This window comes from Amblyraja radiata, chromosome 3 (assembly GCF_010909765.2).
Source record: "Amblyraja radiata isolate CabotCenter1 chromosome 3, sAmbRad1.1.pri, whole genome shotgun sequence".
Taxonomy (NCBI): Eukaryota; Metazoa; Chordata; class Chondrichthyes; order Rajiformes; family Rajidae; genus Amblyraja; species Amblyraja radiata.
This window is the reverse complement of record NC_045958.1, coordinates 43680348-43702656: the sequence shown is the minus strand read 5'-3', so window position 1 is coordinate 43702656 and position 22309 is coordinate 43680348. Positions and strand designations below refer to the sequence as shown.

Below are 22309 nucleotides of genomic sequence, written 5' to 3'. Positions count from 1 at the left end.
TGGACAAGGGAGAGCCAGTGGATGTAGTGTACCTGGATTCTCAGCATTTGATAAGGTCCCACATAGGAGATTAGGTGGCAAAATTAGGGCACATGGTATTGGGGGGTAGAGTGCTGACATGGATAGAGAAGTGGTTGGCAGACAGGAAACAAAAAGTAGGGATTAACGGGTCCCTTTCAGAATGGCAGGCAGTGACTAGTGGGGTACCGCAAGGCTCGGTGCTGGGACCGCAGCTATTTACAATATATATCAATGATTTGGATGAAGGGATTCAAAGTAGCATTAGCAAATTTGTGAGGTTATCCACATTTGTATTGCAAGGCCTGGAAAGCTAGGGACTAAGTTCTGGTGAATGGGATTGGTATAGATGGGTAATTGATGAATGTGGTAGGTTGAAAGGCCTGTTTCCATAATGTGCGTTATAACAGAGCTGCCTGTTCTTTTTTATTAACATTAATTGGAAATATCGCGATTGATGACCTGGGGAACACTTTTCTGTATTATGCAGGCCAAAACATCATCCATTCCTTCTCTCCAGAGACGCTGCCTGTCCCGCTGAGTTACTCCAGCTTTTTGTGTCTATCCTCGTGTTGTATCTATTAAATACTTATTTATTATTGAAACTTCTAAGGGAAAATAACTGTTATTATGTATCTGGATCTTTCTAGCCCCTAAACTTTTTTCCATTGACAATTGTTTTTATAATATGATTTTTTTCCCCCTTCTCTGTAGTAAGTTTTCTTAGGAACTCAACTACCACATTATAGCAGAGGTACCTGTATTCGTAAAGCACAGGATTTTTATGCTTTTGCAGCTACTTTCCCAAGTTGCCGGGATTCTTTCAACAAAATATATACGATGCCCTCAAATCTCTGTTCTTGTACATCTTTTAGAATTGTTCTAGAGTTTATTTTACTTTCTCTCATGTTTCCAACCCAAATGCAACATTTCTCATTCTTCAGCATTAAAATGTAACTACCACTCATCTGTCCATTCTACCAGTCTACCTGTATCTTCTTGAAATCTCTTGTTAGTTCTCCAATTTTTGTCATTTGGAAATTGTCTTGTGCACCCAATTCCATTTCATTCTCTCATGTTAAGAAAAACCCTAGTACCAACTTCTGGAAAACTCTGTGGTACATTTGCCTGCATTCCAAAAGTTAACATTTCACTATTACTTTTCCTGTTATCCAATTTTCTATTGATGCTTATTCAGCCCCTTTTATTTATTCAGCCACTGTAAGCTCCTGTGTGACGTCTCAGTGGAATAGACTCGATGGGCTGAATAAATAGACAAATTCTGCTCTTATGTCTTATGATATTTATTCCATGACCTTGAGACTTGATCCCAAAACCAATTTTATGGCATCTGATCAAATGCATTTTGGAAGTCCATACTTTGACCTCTACATTAACCTGTTCTTGCTCACAAGAAACATTCATCACCTTAAATGATTTGTGCAGGCTATCTTCCGGTCGTACTCTTTCTTATTCACCTACGTTCATTTGCACCATTTTATTTCCCATTTCTTTCCCCTTATTTTCCAGTAAAATGCATTGCATCACATCTCTCTGAATATCATCTGTTATATCGATATAAAAACCAATGATGCTGGATATAAGATAATTCGGCATAGGTAATCAAAATTAATTGTCAGGTACACTGGGAATAGAATAATGAAATTCTAGCTGCAATTTTATAGGCTCTTACAACCAATAAATACACATAAATAACGATAAATTTTAATAGTTAACCAGACCATAATAGTGCAAGCCGAAGTATATATTGCAACCAAAAATTAGTCCATAGTAGTTCTGTGCTGAGTTAGGATTGTGGTTAGGGTGGTGCTTTGTGGTTCAAGAGCCTAATGGTTGGTGGGATGAAGCAATTCTTGAACCTGGAAGTAAGTTCTCAGGCTCTTGTTCCATCCTCCCAATAGTAGCAGCATTACAGGTACCATGGGTGTTGTGGGTCTGATATTAGCTGCCTTTTCAAGTCAGCGTTTCCTGTAGACCTTCTTCATGGCAGGGAGTTCATACCTGTAATGGATAGGGCAATGTTCACCACTTTCTGCAGTCTCCTTCCTTCTTCGGTATCCCGAGCCAGGCCTTGATAATGACGGCAACATTTTACTTGTGTCCAGGGCCAGGATCTTGGAATTCGAACAAAGCACATCAAGTAGTTATGATGAGTGAATTTGTTCAAAATCTAGACATTGCTATAAACCGGAGTTGAGGAAGAAAAATGACCCACGATCTTATTCAATTGTGTAACAGCTTCAAATGCTTTAAAAACAAAAACAGTACTGTATAATCTAAGTACAACTTCATTCATTTCTGAAGTAATTAATAATCCAACTTTTTTTAAGGTGTTGTGCAAGGAATGATCACAGGAATCAGAGGGCTGTGCAATGGCCTTGGACCTGCTCTGTATGGGTTTATTTTCTACATGTTCCATGTGGAGCTGGATGTAACCTCTGACAAAACGGTCAACGTGCCAGATCCCAAAGTAGAGGTAAAATCTTAAATATGTTGATTTCTAAATTAATATCTGAATGTGTATTTGTACTAAAGTTAACCAATCTAATTCTATAAATGGGCCATTCTTTGGAAAGTGAACCAAATTTCACACACGTGACCGGATGTCATCACATAAACCAGGGTTGGCAACCTACGGCCCTCGGACCGAATGCGGCCATAACCCGAAATCATCCGGCCCGCAAGCGTTATTTTTTCCCCCCCGTATTTATCTGGCCCGTCGACTTCCATCATCTCCGGTACCTCCCGAGGCCGCGGCGCCCAGGCACGGTGACACAAGGAGGCCTGCGCTGGCGGCCGCAATGGCCGAGCCGAGGACGCCGAGCTCTGTGTATTGCATCCTGCGCAAAGCCGCCGGCACGGCCGCGCACCTTCTGTGTCTGGGCTTCACTGTCGGGATCAAAGATCCGCTCTATGATCTTTATCGGGATCGGGGTTGTCAATAGGCCGGGGACGAGTGAGTATGAGTGGCGTCCTCGAAGGGGCGGGATCCATGTGTACACGTGATAGATGTAGCCCGCCATCTGCTGACAGACATGCGTCCTGGCCCCTATGCAGAACAAGGTTGCCGACCCCTGACATAAAGTCATACATTAAAAAATTCTTGTAAGAGATTAATCTTATTCATTGCTATTTTCCTACCTACAGAACTATAATGCATGTCTGCTAAAGATATGAACATTCTATCTTTTTAAAAATCAGTTTGTAAGAGAAAACAGTTATGAAAAAACAGCTTCTGTATGAGGGCACACATGTGGCCAGCCATATTTGACTCTGACCCTAAACAAACATTGTCAGCATAACATAAAATTTTTACTTGATAATCTTTGAAAAAAATATGAGTCATATATACAGTACAAAACAATATACCTGTAATGATTTCAGAATTAGAATAGATGTATTCCACAATTTTACATAATTTTGGTCACACATGTGACCAAGAATGGCCCAAAAAGCAGAAATTGACAGGTCCTCCTCTGGTCACAACAACATTTTGATACAAAGAATTGTTTGTAAACTGAAGTCAGACGTGCAGCCTCTTGGCAATACATTTAAATAAAAACCCGGACCAACCAGTGTATTAAACTCAACCATTCGGATGTTGCTGCGAGCTGAGTTCCCACACAGCAGTAGGTGCCTGACCCAGCAAACGGCAGCAAATCCATCCCGCTAGTCTCACTAACACTCTTGTATATCGGCTGTACATTTGATACATTCAGAACTGGAGAGGACCTGTATACATTTATGCTGCAGATTATTGGTAAATTAATTTCAGCAATCAATTTCTTTAAAAATCCTTTATTCCAATGCTTTTCTTTGTTACACATTTGTATCAGTAATCCTGAGTTTTATAGTTATTTTGTATTTGGTTATTGGGATTGATCTAATTTGTGTTTTCACTATAAATTTCAAGTACACTGCATCATACGTGTGCCTACCAACTAATGGCATTTGGAAATATACTTCCTCCTGGTAGAGACAGAATAAAGGCTCTTGAGCTAATAATACTGCACTGTGCCTAGAATTTAGCCAGTCTTGTGTCTCTTCTTCAAGGCCAGAGCACCTTGGATTCCCACTCATTATTTCTTGACATATGTTGTCTTCCAAGTTACAAGAAGAAAATATTCTGTTCCTGAGATTTTATTAATTGCTCTGTATTGGTGTTCTGCTGCTCGATGTGGACATTCAACCTTCGCTGAGAAAGTTAATAAAAAATCATGGTGAAGAGTTTTGTCCCATAAATATGTATAACGTGACTGTCCAGTAAGGTATTACGTATGAGGAGCAAAATAATAACTTTGGAGATACCTTCAAACACAAGCAAATCCTCTCCATGGTTTATCCATTGAAATAAATAACTTTTCAAGAAGAAATGTTGCAGATCTTAATAGATTTTCTCCAAACTTTAATTGCTATGTGAATTAACCTCTGACCTTATGTTGCCGCATTTCCTCTTAAACCTCTTCTGCACATAAAACTTGCAAAACAATTTACTATGCCTTCCAGTGATCATCGTCATAATGGTAGAAAGATTATTTATGACAGTTTAATTCTGCCTGTGAGTCAGAATATTCAATACTGACGTATGTACTCTATATCACTCTAGCTTTTTTTGTTGCTTTTTTTGGAAATTGTCTTGAAGCCCCAAAAATATCAATTTTACTATCTAATCCCTCCCACATGCACACACCCATACTCCTATCTTCAGGCTAGTTTTTTTTCATTGGCATTTTCATTAATGTGTAAGAAGGAACTGGTTTAAACTGAAGTTAGCAACAAAAAACTGGAGTAACTTAGCAGGACAAGCAGCATCTCTGAAGAGAAGGAATGGGTGATGTCGAGACCCTTCTCGGGTCGAGACTGGTTAGGGATAAGGGAAACTAGAAATATAGACAGTGATATAGAGAGATAAAGCAATGAATGAAAGATATGCAAAAAAGTGACGATGATAAAGGAAACAGTCCATTGTTAGCTGTTTGTAGCAAAGATCCTATAGCAAGCAAGATAGCCCACTCGACGAAAAAGACCTGGTAGGGTCATGGGTAATCTTCGGCCCCATTTCCGTAACCGGCTTCCGTCTCCGCCATCTTTGTCCACCATAGCTGAGCAAAGATTCTAGTACGGAGACGGAAGCCGGTTATGGAAACATCCTCGTAAAAATCAAAGATCTTTGGGAAAGTATTCTCCTCATTTTCTCACTGCCTCTCTGCCCCGTTAAAGAGACTCACTGACGGGGGGAAAGAGGGCGGGTATGAGATCCGAAGCTGAGAACAGACGGCCCTTCGCTATCTTCCCCCATCACGCTCGCTGCCCGGCTCCCAAACTCCGGACCGGTCTGCTCTTCACTACTCCTCTGCGTCGCTGATTGTCGGACATTTATTCCTCTTTCTGTCAAAATGGCTGACTGCTGGAACGACTCTTTTGTTCGGCCTGCCCCAGTGCTGCTGCAGTTTGGTTGGGGTCGGGCTCGTACCCCAGTTCTTACCTTGGTATTGAGCATTGATTTCCCTCATCAGAGAAACGTTCCTCTGGAGATCAAAAGGCAGAGACTCGATTGAATCCAGATATTCCTCCACATAGTTCACAGCGTGCAGCTGTTCCCCGTTCGCAGGTCTCAGCATCTTGCAAACTACATTTGTTATTTGTTGGGGCAGAAGGGGTGGGGAGCAGGCGGACTTTCCTTGGGCTACATTCGCTCGCTCGGTCGGTCGGTGCAAGCCTCAGCCCCTCACTCTCGCTCACTCCACCTTTCTCTTTTTGCGGAAAAAATAAACAACCAGTTTTGAAAAGGCACAGCGGAGACAGAAAGAAGGAAGCGTGGATTGGAAAGGTCTCCCCTTTTACACTGCCATGTGGGCACAGCCTCTTTGCCCATAGTGCCCCCCTCCACCCTTACATCCTTGGGCAAGACATTTCACCCATCTTTGCCTGTGTGTGTGAATGTAATTATGTGAAGCACTTTGGGGTCAATGCAAGTTGACTAAAAATGTGCTATATAAATAAAGAAATTTAATTTAATTTTAATTTACACAGTCTGATCCCAATCCCGGGGCTTTGAATCCAAAACATTAAAAAAGAAAATTAACAGAATTATAATCTATTAACATATTTATTAACAAAAAATAACAGAATTATGAATTATGAATCTAACACTATCACACACACAAACTGTTCCCCCGTAACGCTGATTGCACTGCGAGAGGGATATACAAAGTCGGGTCGGGTTTACTGAAATGACCGACTAAAAGGCTGATGTTCCACTCCGTTGCATACTACACGTCAGCCCATTGGTTTTAGCAGGAGTGCACTATCTTGCTTGCTATAGGATCTTTGGTTTGTAGAGGGAAGTTGAGAAGCTAGTGCGACTTGGGCGAGGGAGGGATAGACAGCCCAGTGGCATGAATATTGATTTCTCTCACTTCAGGTTGCCCCGGCATTCCCTCTCCCTCCCCCACCCAAGTCGGACTAGATTATCATTTTCACCCAACAAACAGCTAACAATAGCCTGCTTCCTTTATCATCATTACTTTTTTGCATATCTTTAATTCATTGTTCTTTATCTCTCGACATCACCATCTATATCTCTCGTTTCCCGTATCCCTAACAAGCCTGAAGAAGGGTCTCGACCCAAAACATCACCCATTCCTTCTCTCCAGAGATGCTGCCTGTCCCGCTGAGTAACACTTTCATTAATGTTTTATTCTGCAAGAAAAACACTTGTTATTAGCATTCAAACAAAATTACCAAGGAAGCCAGCAAGTCTGAGGCGCTCACATTTTCACAGTCAAACTAGTATCTCCATCAGTCCTTTGTTATTCTGCATCACATTTTTCCCTTAACCCTTTTTAATACCACCGTGACACACCTGGTTCTTTCTTGTTGTAATGTTGCTCAGTGGTGACATCATGTGGATATATAGGGAAGTGCCCACCAGCATCCTGCAGGCATGATGTAACCATATAACAATTACAGCACGGAAACAGGCCATCTCGGCCCTACAAGTCCGTGCCGAACAACTTTTTTCCCTTAGTCCCACCTGCCTGCACTCATACCATAACCCTCCATTCCCTTCTCATCCATATGCCTATCCAATTTATTTTTAAATGATACCAACGAACCTGCCTCCACCACTTCCACTGGAAGCTCATTCCACACCGCTACCACTCTGAGTAAAGAAGTTCCCCCTCATGTTACCCCTAAACTTCTGTCCCTTAATTCTGAAGTCATGTCCTCTTGTTTGAATCTTCCCTATTCTCAAAGGAAAAAGCTTGTCCACATCAACTCTGTCTATCCCTCTCATCATTTTAAAGACCTCTATCAAGTCTCCCCTTAACCTTCTGCGTTCCAGAGAATAAAGACCTAACTTATTCAACCTATCTCTGTAACTTAGTTGTTGAAACCCAGGCAACATTCTAGTAAATCTCCTCTGTACTCTCTCTATTTTGTTGACATCCTTCCTATAATTGGGCGACCAAAATTGTACACCATACTCCAGATTTGGTCTCACCAATGCCTTGTACAATTTTAACGTTACATCCCAGCTTCTATACTCAATGCTCTGATTTATAAAGGCTAGCATACCAAAAGCTTTCTTTACCACCCTATCTATATGAGATTCCACCTTCAAGGAACTATGCACGGTTATTCCCAGATCCCTCTGTTCAACTGCATTTTTCAATTCCCTACCATTTACCATGTACGTCCTATTTTGATTTATCCTGCCAAGGTGTAGCACCTCACATTTATCAGCATTAAACTCCATCTGCCATCTTTCAGCCCATTTTTCATAATGGTCTAAATCACTCTGTAGACTTTGGAAATCCTCTTCCATGTGTTTCTCCCAGCTTCCTCATGTCAAATACTCTGTCAGTTTATTCAGCATCCACATAGCGAGGAGTCTTAATTTATCCTGCTGAATATTACAAAGACCAATTGCATTGTAATTTAACTCCTATCACATTCAAAATGTTATCTCGATTCGCCGCCAGTGTGTCTCAGGTTAAACTAGACAGTTTACAATCATTTTTAATTCTGAACTAAACTTCTAATTCCATATTTATTCTTGTCACAAAGACAATTTCCACTACCCTAGTGCTACCCTTACTTCAACCTACAGTGCCCTCCATAATGTTTGGGACAAAGACACATCATTTATTCATTTGCCTCCACTCCACAATTTGAGATTTATAATAGAAAAAATCAGATTTTATTAAAGGCCATTTTTATACATTTTGGTTTTCACCATGTAGAAATTCCAGCTGTGTTTATACATAGTCCCCCCATTTCAGGGCACCAAAGTATTTGGGACACATGGCTTCACATGCGTTTGTAATTGCTCAGGTGTGTCTAATTGCCTACTCAATGCAGGTATAAGAGAGCTCTCAGCACCTAGTCTTTCCTCCTGTCATTCCATCACCATTGGAAACTTATTGCTGTTTATCAACAGGAAGACCAAAGTTGTGCCAATAAAAGTCAAATAAGCCATCATGAGACTGAGAAACAAGAATAAAACTATTATCAGCAAAACCATAGGCTTACCAAAATCAACTGTTTAGAGCATAATTAAGAAGAAAGAGAGCACTGGTGAGCTTACTAATCACAAAGGGACCGTCAGGCCAAGGAAGACCTCCACAGCTGATGACAGAAGAATTCTCTCTATAATAAAGAAAAATCCCCAAACACCTGTCCGACAGATCAGAAAAACTTCAGGAGTCAGGTGTGGATTTGTCAATGACCACTGTCTGCAGAAGACTTCATGAAGAGAAATACAGAGGCAAACCACTGGTTAGCCGCATAAATAGGATGGCCAGGTTACAGTTTGCTAAGTAGTACTTAAAAGAGCACCCACAGTTGTGGAAAAACATCTTGTGGACAGATGAAATGAAGATTAACATATCAGAGTGATGGCAAGAGCAAAGTAATCTGAACCACGGTGGTGGGGGTGTTATGGCCTGGGCATGTATGGCTGCTGAAGGTACTGGCTTTACAACAACGAATTAAACACAACAACGAATAAGCTCTGAACTGCAAAAGACTTATATTTGTTTTTTATTTAACTTTTTCTTTTTTTTTCTCTTCCCCGTTGTGTACTAAGTTCTGTTGTGCTGCAGCAAATAAGAATTTCATTGACCCATCCGGGATATATGGCAATAAAACACTCTTGACTTAACATGACTACTAACCATGACTACTTTCATTTACATGACATTACTGTGTCTCAAACATTATGGTGCCCTGAAATTGGGGGACTATTTATAAACACTGCTGTAATTACTACATGTTGAAACCAAAATGTATAAAAATGGCCTGTATTAAAATCTGACAATGTGCACTTTAACCACATGTCATTTTTTCTATTACAAATCTCAAATTGTGGAGTACAGAGGCAAATAAATAAATGTTGGGTCTTCGTCCCAAACATTATGGAGGGCACTGTATCTGCCACTGAAACTGATATTAACGAAGTTCATGTTTAACAAAATTTAACTTTTGAATGCCCTAACTACCTTTTTTATTTACCTTTTAAACACGTATTCAAAAGTCTCATTTTTGCTTGTATCATCTCCCATAATGTTCATCTTCCCAACATCTTTGCTGACATAGATTCTTGCTCTCTGCAACCTCCAACCCCCCATCCCCCACCCACTAAATGTAGTTGATTAAAGTTCAGTTATTTAAATTTCATCTTTGCTTTGCAATCTTTCCCAATCCCGTCTTATCCAGATACCTCTTCGATGCTCACATGTCCACTCCTTTTGCCCCCCCCCCCCCCCCGGCTAGGAACCCATTAGGATTTGATCTCTTTCCTGTCTTGTTTAAAATGTTATTTAATAGTTCTGCATTTAATGATGTTTTTAGTGATCTTCTGCTTCATTCATTCATTCATTCATTGATTAATATTTTGTTTATTCAGGATTCCATTATCCCTGGACCACCTTTCTTGTTTGGAGCCATCATAGTCCTTGTAGCATTTTTGGTTGCCTTATTTATTCCTGAGCATAGCATATCTGCTAAAGCCAATAATGTAAGGAAGCATAGCAGTAGTCTTGGCAACATTCCCACCACTCCTCCCATTGGCAGTGATGAGGACAATGAGCCACTGCTGCAGGACAGTAGTGTATGAAAGGACCTGCTGTATTGGCTTTGGAGGAAAATAACAGATCTAAACAAAGAATGGTGTGTGGAATGCGAGTGGATCTTCTGGACGTTCAAAGACCAAAGGGAGCCAGAAGATGGACTTTAAGATCTGTGGAAGTTGATGAACCAGGATAGATTTGTCTCATTTTTATTGCAAGCTACTTGATCAAGTGTTTACAGCACTGCCAGTTCTTCAAGTACTTGTTCAAAGTGTCATCCTGATGGTGGAAATTCCAGTTTATTCTGGTAGTCAAAGCTCAGATAAATTAGAGAATGCATTCAGATTCATATCTCAGGGTTGTATCTTGTGCATCAGTGGAAATATTTTGTACAGGTTAATCTGATCAATCTATGACCCCTTAATAATGAACTCTTCCCTAGTTGGATTTCAGTTTTGTTACATTTGTCTGCAGGTAGTATGGACTGTTACACCTTAACAAAACAAAATCCATCAAAATCCATTCATTTCACGCCACATTTGTTTTGTGTTGAATCTTTGAAGATGGCTATGCAAATCACAAGTTCAGCTAACTTTGCAAAATTTCGAAGAATGCAATCTTTCAAATTGCAGCCCTAACGTCTCTCAGCCTTCTTACAAATTCCAGCAGGATTAACTATGGGATCGTGAAGCTCACTATTTTGGTTACCGTGTGCAGATGAAGCAGTAACTATTGTTACAATAAATGAGTTATAAATATGTGTTAATATGCTGGCAATTAAACTGTTTGTAGTCAAAGAAATACTAGTTTCTTTTAATTTTTTTATGGATGGTTAAATGAGCATTTTAAAGTCTGCAAATCCCATTAGTTTTATTTTGTGAGAAGGCTATGGTTTGACGAATCCATGTTAGTGTTTTTTTTTTTCAGGTACAAATGCAATTTGACCTGTGAGAATAATTTCAGTTTTGTAAAGAACAATATGAATACATATCTAATCATACTATTTTTTGACAAATTTTATATTTAACATTTAAAACAAAGTATAATGCAGAATTTAGAGAAACCTTTTGTACTTCTGGAAAGCTGCCTATTATTTAAAGTCCAAAGGGTTTTACTAAAACTGAAGAACAGTTTGGCGGAATAACGATGTCTTTGTTCTTTCCTTGCACTTGGCCTCAGCTGCTAACTGTGCACAGCCTCAAACACGTTAATCTGCTACCTCAGCTTTAGCCTATATGCAGCTTCATAGGCCTGCTAGTGTTAATTTTCACTTCTTTGCTGACGTGTGCTTTAAGGCACTAGCCTATTTGGACGACATTCGGTTTTGAACTTTTGTTTGAGAGGTTCTCTTAGCACGTACAAAAACTTCTTTAAGGATGTTTATGACACTTGCGTTTATTCTGTTTGAAAGTTGCACGCTTCCAACAAAGAATTATTGATACAAATGTATATGAATAAACTGACAGATAAAGTTGTTCCATGAATTTAATTTTATAATCACAAAAGTCTAATTTGTTAAAAATTGTAATTAATATCTGACTGTGGCATTTGATAACCATTGATAAAATAAGACATTTCATAATTTTGTCAAATGAATTTCCCTTAATGGTCTTGTAAGCCAGTGAAGATCTTATTTTCATATCCTCTCAGAAATACTCATTGCAAAAAATATATTTTTCAAAATTGCCTGTGAATTTTCTTTCCTCCAATGGATCCAGTACAAAAACTAGGTGAGCCCATTAAGTATTTTTCTTTGATCCTTGATTATTTTTGCCATCAAATACTAAATGAAGAAATGCACTGAGCAAGGTTTTTTTGTGGTTATATAACACCTTAAAATTAGGTAATCATGTACTTAATTTTAGTTTCTATTTATTGGGCTAGGAATAATGTGTGGAAAGGAAAAGCAAAATTATGACTGTCTGTAATTGTGCTTGCCATCTCAGACTTAAAGTAAGAGAGATGTTATTTGTTGTAAAATTGGGTGTCAATGACACAGTTCTGGCTTTCTTAAAGGTATTATTTACCACTTGTAAATTCACTAGTTAAATCACGGTTGGTTCTTTAAAAATATTTATCTTTAAAATTTCCCACCTGAATGCTCATCATTCCCTTATTATCCATTCAGACCCTTGATTTCAGAAATAAAAAATGTTCTAGTATCATTATTTTTTTTAAATTCGTCTGATAGTGAGTTAGAACTAAATTTCTAATTGAGGACTTCTAAATTAGTTTTGAATTTAAAATGCAACCTCTCTAATTTTGGTTACTTTATGGAACAAGGCAATTATCTATATTCATACATGTTGTGCTCAAATGCAATATTGTGAAGAGAATTCCTTAAAAATATTTTGCATTTTAAGAAGTATTATAAAATATATTTTTCTGAACTAGAAACTCTCACAGCAGGGAACTGCAGAAAAATTGACACTGGTATTAGTATCCTGCTAGTTACATTACCACTTTCTTCAATTGTGCCTCATCCAGAACTGTGTATAATGTACATATAAAACTTCAAAGTAATTTATTAAAATAAGTATACTCAGCAAACTCGTACTTGTGGTGTGCTTTTTTTTTTTAAACCCGTTCATAAGATCATAGGAAACCAGTTCATAAGATCATTAGGCCATTCGGCCGATCATGTCTACTCCATCATTCAATCATGGCTGATCTATCCATCCGAACACCATTCTGCCTTCTGCCAATAACCTCTGACACCCGTACTAATCAAGAATCTAACTATCTCTGCTTTAATATATCCACTGGCTTTGCCTCCACAGCCTTCTGTGGCAAAGAATTCCACAGATTTACCACTCTGACTAAAGACTAGTTATTACTTAACTGCACTTGACACATATCTGATAAAGTTACGTGTGGAATTGTTATACACATTCCTGCCAGAGAGTGCAAAGATTAACCAGGATGATGCCTGGGTTGGAAGACTAGTTATGGCAAGTTTAGATTGGCTAGGCTTGTTTTCCCTAAGCAAAGGACGCTGAGGGAATGTAAATGAGATTAAGAGCCAGCAATGGGGTAGAAGCATCAAAAACAAAAGGGCATTAGTTTGAAGATGCAAGGTAGGACATTTTAAAGGGATCTGAGAGGCAAGTTTATTTTATGTAGAGGTGTTTGGACTGAGATGCCAGCACTATCCTAATGCTTGTAAATAGGGTTAGCCTAAATGGGCTTGGTGGGCCATAGGGCCTGTTTCTGTACTGTACAGCTCTGACTCAATATACTGCAGAAAGAGGAACCACAATATGAGTTATGTTTGAAGATCTAAAACCCATTACAACTATGACACATAAGCACTTATTGGAAACCATCTGTGATGGATTGGTGGGTAAACAACAATTGTGTAATATACCTTTGAAACGGGAAGTTGATGGTCTTTGCTGAGTTATCTGATCTCAGCCGGGAGAATTGGAAATAGTGCTTTACTAACCCCAACAGTGCTGGAAATGGGTTTTAGGAACTAGGGGTACGCTAAGGTCCGTGAGGCTGAGGTTGGGAAGGAGGGGATTTTTTTAATGTACGGTCATACCCATGTAAGAGTACAAGAATGCATAACTTGTTAATTGTGTATTGTATGTCATAGCTGCTTTCTTGCATCTCTCTATCTCTCTCTCGCTGCAGCTGATTGGACGGGAGGAGACCGATTTGTTGATTGGACGGGAATTTTAAGGGAAGCTGGTCAGTGATTGGACGCAACCCCCTTAGAGACAGCGGTTGATTGGCCGCCAAATAATCGGGCACAAAAAATTGACAAATAGGAAAACAATAAAATCAGAATTACAATTTAAATCGGAAGAATATCATGCCTGATCTGCAGCAAAGATACTAGTATCCGCTCTAGTATTTTTGATCTGCAGTTCCTTCCTATTGAAGAAGAACCCTGGCCTGAAACAACTCCTAATCCATTCCCTCCACAGATGCCGCCTAACCCGCTGAGTTCCTCCAGCACTCTGTTTTTTATTTAACTCTGAAATTGAAGATAGACATAACGCTGGAGTAACTGCAGGACAGGCAGCGACTCTGGAGAGAAGACCTTTCTTCAAACTGAACTCTCGAAGGGTCTCGACCCGAAACGCCAACCACTCCATAGAGCAGCCGCCCTTCCCGCTGAGCCTCCCCGTGTCCACCTTCAACTCCAGCCAAGCAAAAAACACAGAGTGCTGGAGGAACTCAGCGGGCTAGGCGGCACCCGCAGATGGAACGGACCAGGAGCCGCCTTGGGCCAGGGTTCCCCCTCTCCCCCCCCCCCCCCCCCCAACAGGAAGGAACCGCAGATGCAGCCGTCCCCGCCAAACGCCAAATGATTCCCGGAATGCCGAGGCAAGAGGGTGAGGGGGAGTGAGAGAGACGAGATGGGGAGCGAGAGAGCGAAAGACAGACAAAGTGAGAGAGGGGAGAGCAAGAGAATAAAATAACGTGGGTGAATGACTATCTGCACACCAGAAGAAGCCCGTGCTTGCAGTCCGGAGCCCTCAATGACAGTGAGTTTTAATAAATTCTCTCGTGAATTTCATTCAAAGGAATGCGGAGTCATTAATACTTGGTCAAAACACAATTACATATACTGAGGAATGTGGATCGATGTATTGATGACACATTGTATAACTACGTGTTAACTACTGGCTGTTAACAAGTGCTAACAGTGGTAGTTAACAAATCATTTTCGTCTCATGACCGGTGCAGTGGTGACTCGTAACGATTATCCATGGTCGTTTAAAAAAAAATCTGTATTTAACAACTCTGCCTCTCTTCTCGCACAGAAATTGGACATAACTGGAAACTGAAAAGTAGAGGAACGCGTACCCATCCCCCCCCCCCCCCATTTCTATCACTGAACCCCAGGGTAAGGAAGGTAAAATTACCTGAAAATCTTGTTCCTGACAATTATCTAAGGAATGTATAATCTGTGGGTGACAGCAGAACCAATATTCCAAGGTTGTATGCGATCATACTTGATGTGACAGCAGTGAGCCACAGACTGATCAGTGAAGGGAGTGAGGAAATCTGGCAGCCAAGAGCCAGAACACAAGTACTAGGCACTCAAAAGTAGCAGGGGGTGGGTGGTGGAGAACGAGGATAAACAACCTGAATCAATCCACCAAATCTTTTAATAATGTTAAGGTAGAATGCATTTGCCTAGTACCGATAATTTTTCTGAAGAATCATTTAAAATCATCTGATAATGTTTCAATTAATCTGATTGAAAAATCTTGTTCTGCACCTGTAAGTTGTGTGTGATGTGTGTTGCATTATCAGTTGCAACAAACCAGCTGCCTCTACATTCCATTTGTCTTTATTTAGTACAAATGACTTGGCAGGATCTAAATTCTACAAAATAATTTGGTTCAAACGACTGTTCGAACTACTTCCCTTCGACAGATGTTACAAGGCCTTCTACGCCCGAACCTCCAGGCTCAGAAACAGCTTCATTCCCAGAGCTATACCGGCCCTGCTAAGTGCCCCCCACCCCCCCTGGACTGTCCCTCGGATGGTCACGTCGCACAGACACATCAGCACTTTAGTCTGTTTGAACTGTTGACTATTTTACTGTTCTTTTACAAACCATGTTCTTGGGGTATCTAAATCTAAATTGTATTAGTTATTTATGTTATGACATCGGATGGAAGCTGCATACCAAATCTCGTTGCGCTTATGTGCAATGACAATAAAAGATATTATTAATATTATTATATTAAAAGTCCTGCATATTTAATTTTGCTGTCCACCAGTCACATATTAAAGAGACGCAAGACAAAAGGGACTGCAAATGTTGGAATCTAGAACTAAAAACAATGCCGGAAAAAACTCAGCTGGTCATGCAGTATCTGTGGGGACAAAATACGTCAGCTTGTATTTTGGGTTGAGACCCTGCAGGGCCAAGTTCTTCCAGCATTCTATTTGACTCATACCGCATGCTGCACTCGTTTAAAAAGTTGTTACATATGGAAAATTGAACTTTGGTGTTTCTTTGGGAAAGTTGGAATCTCAGTACATTCCTCATAACGGCGTAGGGACACTTGAGTAAAATGTGTAGCCAAAGGGGTTTATGTGGATTTGTGAATAATGTGCAGTAATCTATTTTGCAGGACACCTAAACGGTAATGGTTCCCTTTTAACTAGTGTTGATCTTTTACTCCTCGTCCCTTCTCTCTCCCTCAATGTTCTGTTCCTTTCACAATGCTACCTTGCAGCTTGTGTCAAAAAGATGGAAATATTGTTATAGTACTAGATGTAAAATTATGAGGAATTTAATAACTGGAGGTGCATGTTCACCTTCTGCCCTGAGGACTTACCCGTTTAAAAATTGAAAGGGGTTCTGAATTTAGAAATTGAAGGCAAGAACAGAGACTAAGAATAAAGAAGTTGATGATAAATTTGCAAATGATTAATTTCAGGATGTATGACTTGAGCATGAGGGAAGAATGTGAAAATATCATTTCCCTAGAAAATAGGGATGGATATTAAAAGGCAATTCGTTTTGAAAGCATTACATAGTTATAACCAGCATTGAAATGTTAGACAATCTGTGTTCATGCCTGAATACCAAATCAAATGCAACTTACTGACCCACAATTTGAGGCAAGTGTTATTTTTCTATTTGATTTTCAAAAGGCAAAAGCTTCCATGAATCAAAATCCTTTAAGATTATAAAGTCTTGTCAATCTTTAAAAATGCAGTTCAGAAAATGTAGTTAATATCAAAATAATAATGTTCTCCACTGGTAACATATTTACAGTCCTTTGACATATAATTATGCCGGCCTCTCGTATTTCACTTGTAATCACTTCTGATATGCAGCCATTCGCTTGGCTGCTAAATTATCTCTGAAATAATGTTTGATGGTCGATGAGCAATCATCCTGTGCATACAAATTATGATACAGGTAGCAGACACGTTTTTTGCTGCATATCAATTTACATGAAAGCTGTGTGCGTTCTCTACTGTATAGGAAGGAATTGCAGATGTTGGTTTACACTGAAGATAGACACAAAATGCTGGAGTAACTCAGCGGGACAGGCAGCATCTCTGGAGAGAAGGAATGGGTCTACTGCATTCTCTACCGATTGGCCAGTACCATATAATGCTTGGAATACTCATCAGATAATGTAGCATTTGTGGGGAAAGATGAAGGAAATTTGTTGGAAACAGCAGCAAAATGGCATTGTCCTAGGGATGTGAGCTAGTTTGACCCTGTGCCAAAGATATTTGTGGGAATACTTAGTATGATTTATTCATTGGTATTTACACTGTTATTAAAATTCGTGTATTGTGTGTTCTTTCTCATTGTACCGCTGCTGACAAATTCATTTCACTTGCACTTTATGTGCAATGTGACGAATAAAACTGATTGTATTGTATTGTATTCAGTGACAGAATAATTGTGTTTTGTCCACTGGTAATTGAAGTTGTATTTGTAGTACTTGGATGATTGAAGCATTAATTTCAACTATTGCCAGAGCGGCCTTGCAGCTTGAGAAACACTTTTTTAGACCAATGGTGAGGCGGACACTTCCTCTGAAGATGACTGAACCTTCTTGCGGAAGAAGGGGATACAAGGAAAGTGGACACACACATCATCCACGTCTGAAATGAATGTTCAATGGTTCTTTATTGTCATATGCACAGCACCATGAAATTCTTTTGCACAACCCTCAAATGCACAGTCGCCAAATTTTAGCGCTGTTTACAAAGGAACAGTCCAAAGCACTTACAGTGCTGTAAGTACTGGAGTGCCCCAGATCCAGGTAAGCTCCAGGCTGATGCAGACCCGTGACCTCGCCCGACTGCCTCTGTGTCCCTGAAGGCGCCTCCTGCAGTCAAACTTGAAGGCGCTGGAGGCAATACCCAGGTCCCACTCCTCGCGTCCGTTGTCGCCTGCAGCTCACTCCTGTCTTTGGGGCTTCCGAGCTTCCCACTGCACGGAGCGGCGACCTAGGACTGTGGCTGCGGGCGGCCCACCAGGCCGCCGTTCTCAGCGGCCTCTGGGTTTGTCCTTTTTCTCAACCAGCCGCCGGATGTTCGCTGCTGCAGCAGGGTCCATTCTTGTACAACTCCGCAGCTACTGCAGAATGTGGTGGTCAGAGAGGCAAATGCATGGAGTAACGGCCATCATGCAAACAGAGTGGTTTGTGTACAGTAGTAGAAAGCAGTATGTGTGAAGGATCTGCACTATTTACTACTGGGAGAGGGAAAGAGTATCTCATGTATTCATGTATCTCAAAGACTAATGACTGTGCACAATTGTACTCAATGAAAGATCAAATCACTATTATTTTTCCTTATTTGATCTTGCCTGACCTGCCATGTACTTTCAGAATTTTCTGTCTTGTCCAGATGGTTTTATCCCTCTTGATGTATCGGTGTCTGAAGTTTAGACTCCTGCTCTTTACTCTGAGTTGCAGACTCGGTGAATACTTGGTTGCTTAACATTTCATTGGTCTACAATACATCACTCACACTTTACTTCATGATTTTTTTTATTATTCAATTATATATTTTCTGGTTTGGAAACCTTCAGTTACCAAAATTAGTTATCCTCTTTATACTCTAATTGTAACTTGCTCAAACCACAGTGAGAAAGGGCTACAGTGCTCACCTCAGCACCTGAAGTCACATCTTGAATTCACAATCCCTGTTCCCCTCCACCAACCCACCACAGACTGCTGAAGCCTCAGTCCACTGCAGTTGTTCACAGTAATATAGGTCAAGGCTGATCTGTTTGTTATCCCAGTGCTGCTTCATCCGCTCCTGTTATCACTGTACACCCAAAGCAATATATCTCCTCTCTATGGCATGAACGTACAACTCTAACTTTGCCCCTAGTATAAACTTCTTCATTCGTTAAACTGGGTTTTACCTTGATCCTTATGGTAAACGTTAGAGCAAGGAATGTGCAGGTTGGTGAGATCATAGTGGTGCCTCATGAACATTCAATTTTGATGATCTGTCTATATCTGGGATTCATTTAGTTCTTTTAGAGATACAGCATGGAAACGGACCCTTCAGCCACCAATTCCACGCAGACCAGCATTCACCCATTCACACTAGTTCTATCTTACACACTAAGGACAATTTACCGAGGCCAATAAGCGAGTTTGGTATTCTGAAAAATGCATGGGATTTGTCAAAGGTCATTCGCGATAAAGAAAAAGCAAACAAAGCGCTGGCTGTATAAACTATAAATTCTTACCTTTATTCATAATTTATGTGTAAAAATCTATTTAAACTGAGGAACAGGGATGCCAGGTAGTGGGAGAGCAGGGTGTAACAATGAGAGAGAAGGGGCAGATGCGAGGGGGAGACAGTGGAGAGACTGGACTGGCGGAGAGACATTCTCGGCTGCTGCTCGCACAAAGACCTGTGCCTCATCTGCAGCCAGGAACTAACCCGGGCCCCCGGTGCTACAAGCGCTGCTGAATTGCCAATGGACCGTCCTACGAGCGTTCCATCCCCACCCGGGGGGGGGGGGGGGGGGTGGCCGGAGACGTCCAGGGCGACCCCGGAACGACGGGACACTGGCCCGGAGCAGTGGCGGCCCAGGACCCACAGCCAGCGCGGAGAAGAAGCGGCAACTCCACCCCAACCCCGCTCCAACTCCCGAGGAACCCGCTGCCCGATGGGCCGGGGACCACCAGCCTCACCCCCACCCCACCCAGCAGCCACCGGCCAACCCCTCCGGCACGGCGAATGCCCCACTGCAGTAACCCAGCGGGACAGGCAGCATCCCCGGAGAGAAGGAATGGGTGACGTTTCGGGTTGAGACCATTCTCCAGAGATGTTGCCTGACCCGCCGAGCCACTGCAGTACCCCGTGTGCATCCCCGCCGATGACCGGCGCTCGGCCCCCGCCGGAACCTAGGGGGCCAACTGATAGCCACTGGACAAGGCAAGAGGCGCATCCGACGGTCCCTGGCCCGCCGGGGAGCTAGCCCCGCGGGAGCTAGAGCCAGCGCACCCCCCCCCCTCCCTCCACGCCAACTGCAAGTCCAGGGCCGCCACTGCTCCGGACGTCCCCGGACAGGGACGGGACATCCGGGAGGGGATGGGGACGGCCCAGCAGTAACTCAACAGCTCATGCAGTGCCGGAGACCCGGGCCTGATCCCGACCACGGACGAAACGCAGGCCTGCACAAACGCAGCAGCACAGCTGCCGAGAATGTTTATCGCGAGTGACCTAAGACCTGGGCATGCGCAGTCGGAATACTGAACTCGCTTATTAAACTACAAACCCGCATGTCTTTGGAAAGAGGAATCCAGAGCACCTGGAGGAAACCCACATGGTCGCGGGGAGAAAGTGCAAACTCCACTCAGACAACAGCCGAGGTCAAGATCGAATCCAGGTCTCTGGCACTGTAAGGCAGCGACTTTACCGCTGTGCCACCATTTATCACAATGATCGTGTCATACAACTATAAAGAATATAATTAGGTTAAAAGCGGAACTCCAAAATAACGGAAGTGACAAAAAATTGTTGGTCTGGTACGTATTTGTATGATGCACATTTTTCTAAATGTTGAACAAATCTTGATGTTGCAATATGCAGTTGTTAAATGTTAATCTGTTTGTGGCATAAAAGAGGAAGCACAGGAGCACCCCTCTGCTTGTACCTGTGTGAAAATGGCTGAACATATTTTTACATTTGGACAATTTCCATTAGCAATGAAATGAAGATTAAATAATCATCAGCGTTATTTTGAACTAATATTTAAAGCACTGTGATTCTAGATTTTGAAATATAGATATAATTTCAATTTAAATAGCAGAAACTGGTGATTCTAAATTCTTCTCAACTTTATACTGTGCCGTGTGGGGAAGTGAGGTGCCATTCATTTAGATCTGCATCATGGTAATGGCATCCTCTAGTGGTGACCAGTTTTGTGCCAAGAAGTGAACCTAACTGGATTGCATTTTGAAAGAATACAGAGAACGCTGGAATTGAAGGAAATATCTGAAACATTAACTGGTTCTCTCTCTAGTGGTGATTGTCTGATTATTTCCGGGGTTTCTTTTGATGAGTTACTTGAAAAAAATAGTGCGTTTGATCTCTAAATGGTCCCCTCTGGAGAGAATTATGCAAATATTATAATGTGGGATTTTATTTCCAAACATTGCCGTTTTTCTGAAACAATACATCCCAAAATGAGATACCAATAGTGTTCACAGGGGAGATTTTCTGACCATAGATAGTTTTTGTTAAAAGGAAAAGACACGATTAACCTTTGTGTAGATGTGATTAGCGAATAATGCAGAGATTAGTTTTAGTTGTCTCCTCCCCTGATTACCGTACTTTTTCTGAAGGACACTTGCTAAAAGCTGAATTATAAGCTCATTTTTGAACACCTTACTCAACCATTTTTACTTTCATTATCCAGCTGTAAGAGCAGCAGAAGGCAGGGCATGATTGAATTAGTCAAAAAGTACACCAACAGTACACCGACATTACTTTCTCAGAAGACTAAGGAAGCCTGGCATATCTCCAAAGATTATTGCCAACTTCGGTAATTGCATCCATATCTTCTATCTAAACATAAGCCACAGTCTTAGAATAAAGGGGAGGCCATTTAAGACTGAGGTGAGAAAAAACCTTTTCACCCAGAGTTGTGAATTTGTGGAATTTCCTGCCACAGAGGGCAGTGGAGGTCAAATCAATGGATGGATTTAAGAGAGTTAGATAGAGCTCTAGGGGCTAGTGGAATCAAAGGATATGGGGAGAAGGCGGGCACGGGTTATTGATTTGGGACGATTGGCCATGATCACAATGAATGGCGGTGCTGGCTCGAAGGGCCGAATGGCCTCCTCGTGCACCTATTATCTATGTTTCTATAACAAACTCTGATCTTGTTATCTTCTGGTTTGGCGGTCTCTCTATTTGTGCAAAAACGGTTCGCGATAGCGCTACGATTTTTTGCCACTTCACTCACCGTTCTCCTGTGTTGGGAGTGTGCCAAGTTTCGTTCCGATCAGTTGAATGTCGTAAAAGTTAGCGAGGTTTAAAAATCTTAAAAACCACGCGCGCGCAGATCGATCTCTCCTGCCAGTCTCTTCCCCTGTCACTCCCCGGGACGGTCCGCCCCTTCCTGCGCCATCGCGTCTTTAGTGGAGCTGAGGGTGGCCGGCGGAGGTTTCCAACCGGACTTTCGGAGGGACACGAAGCAGCCCAACCCCGCCTTATGCAGCAGC

General features: G+C 41.4%; 1 protein-coding gene across 1 annotated transcript in view; it reads left to right on the top strand.

Annotated features, from left to right (window-relative positions):
• Nucleotides 1-12665, top strand: part of LOC116970973 (hippocampus abundant transcript 1 protein-like) — a 61093-nt gene extending 48428 nt beyond the window's left edge. Inside the window, exons 11-12 of the mRNA XM_033017719.1 lie at nucleotides 2370-2515; nucleotides 9953-12665. Of these exons, the coding sequence (XP_032873610.1) occupies nucleotides 2370-2515; nucleotides 9953-10162 (356 nt within the window). The 3' untranslated portion in view covers nucleotides 10163-12665. The remainder of the gene's footprint in view (nucleotides 1-2369; nucleotides 2516-9952) is intronic.
• Nucleotides 12666-22309: the final 9644 nt, after the last annotated feature.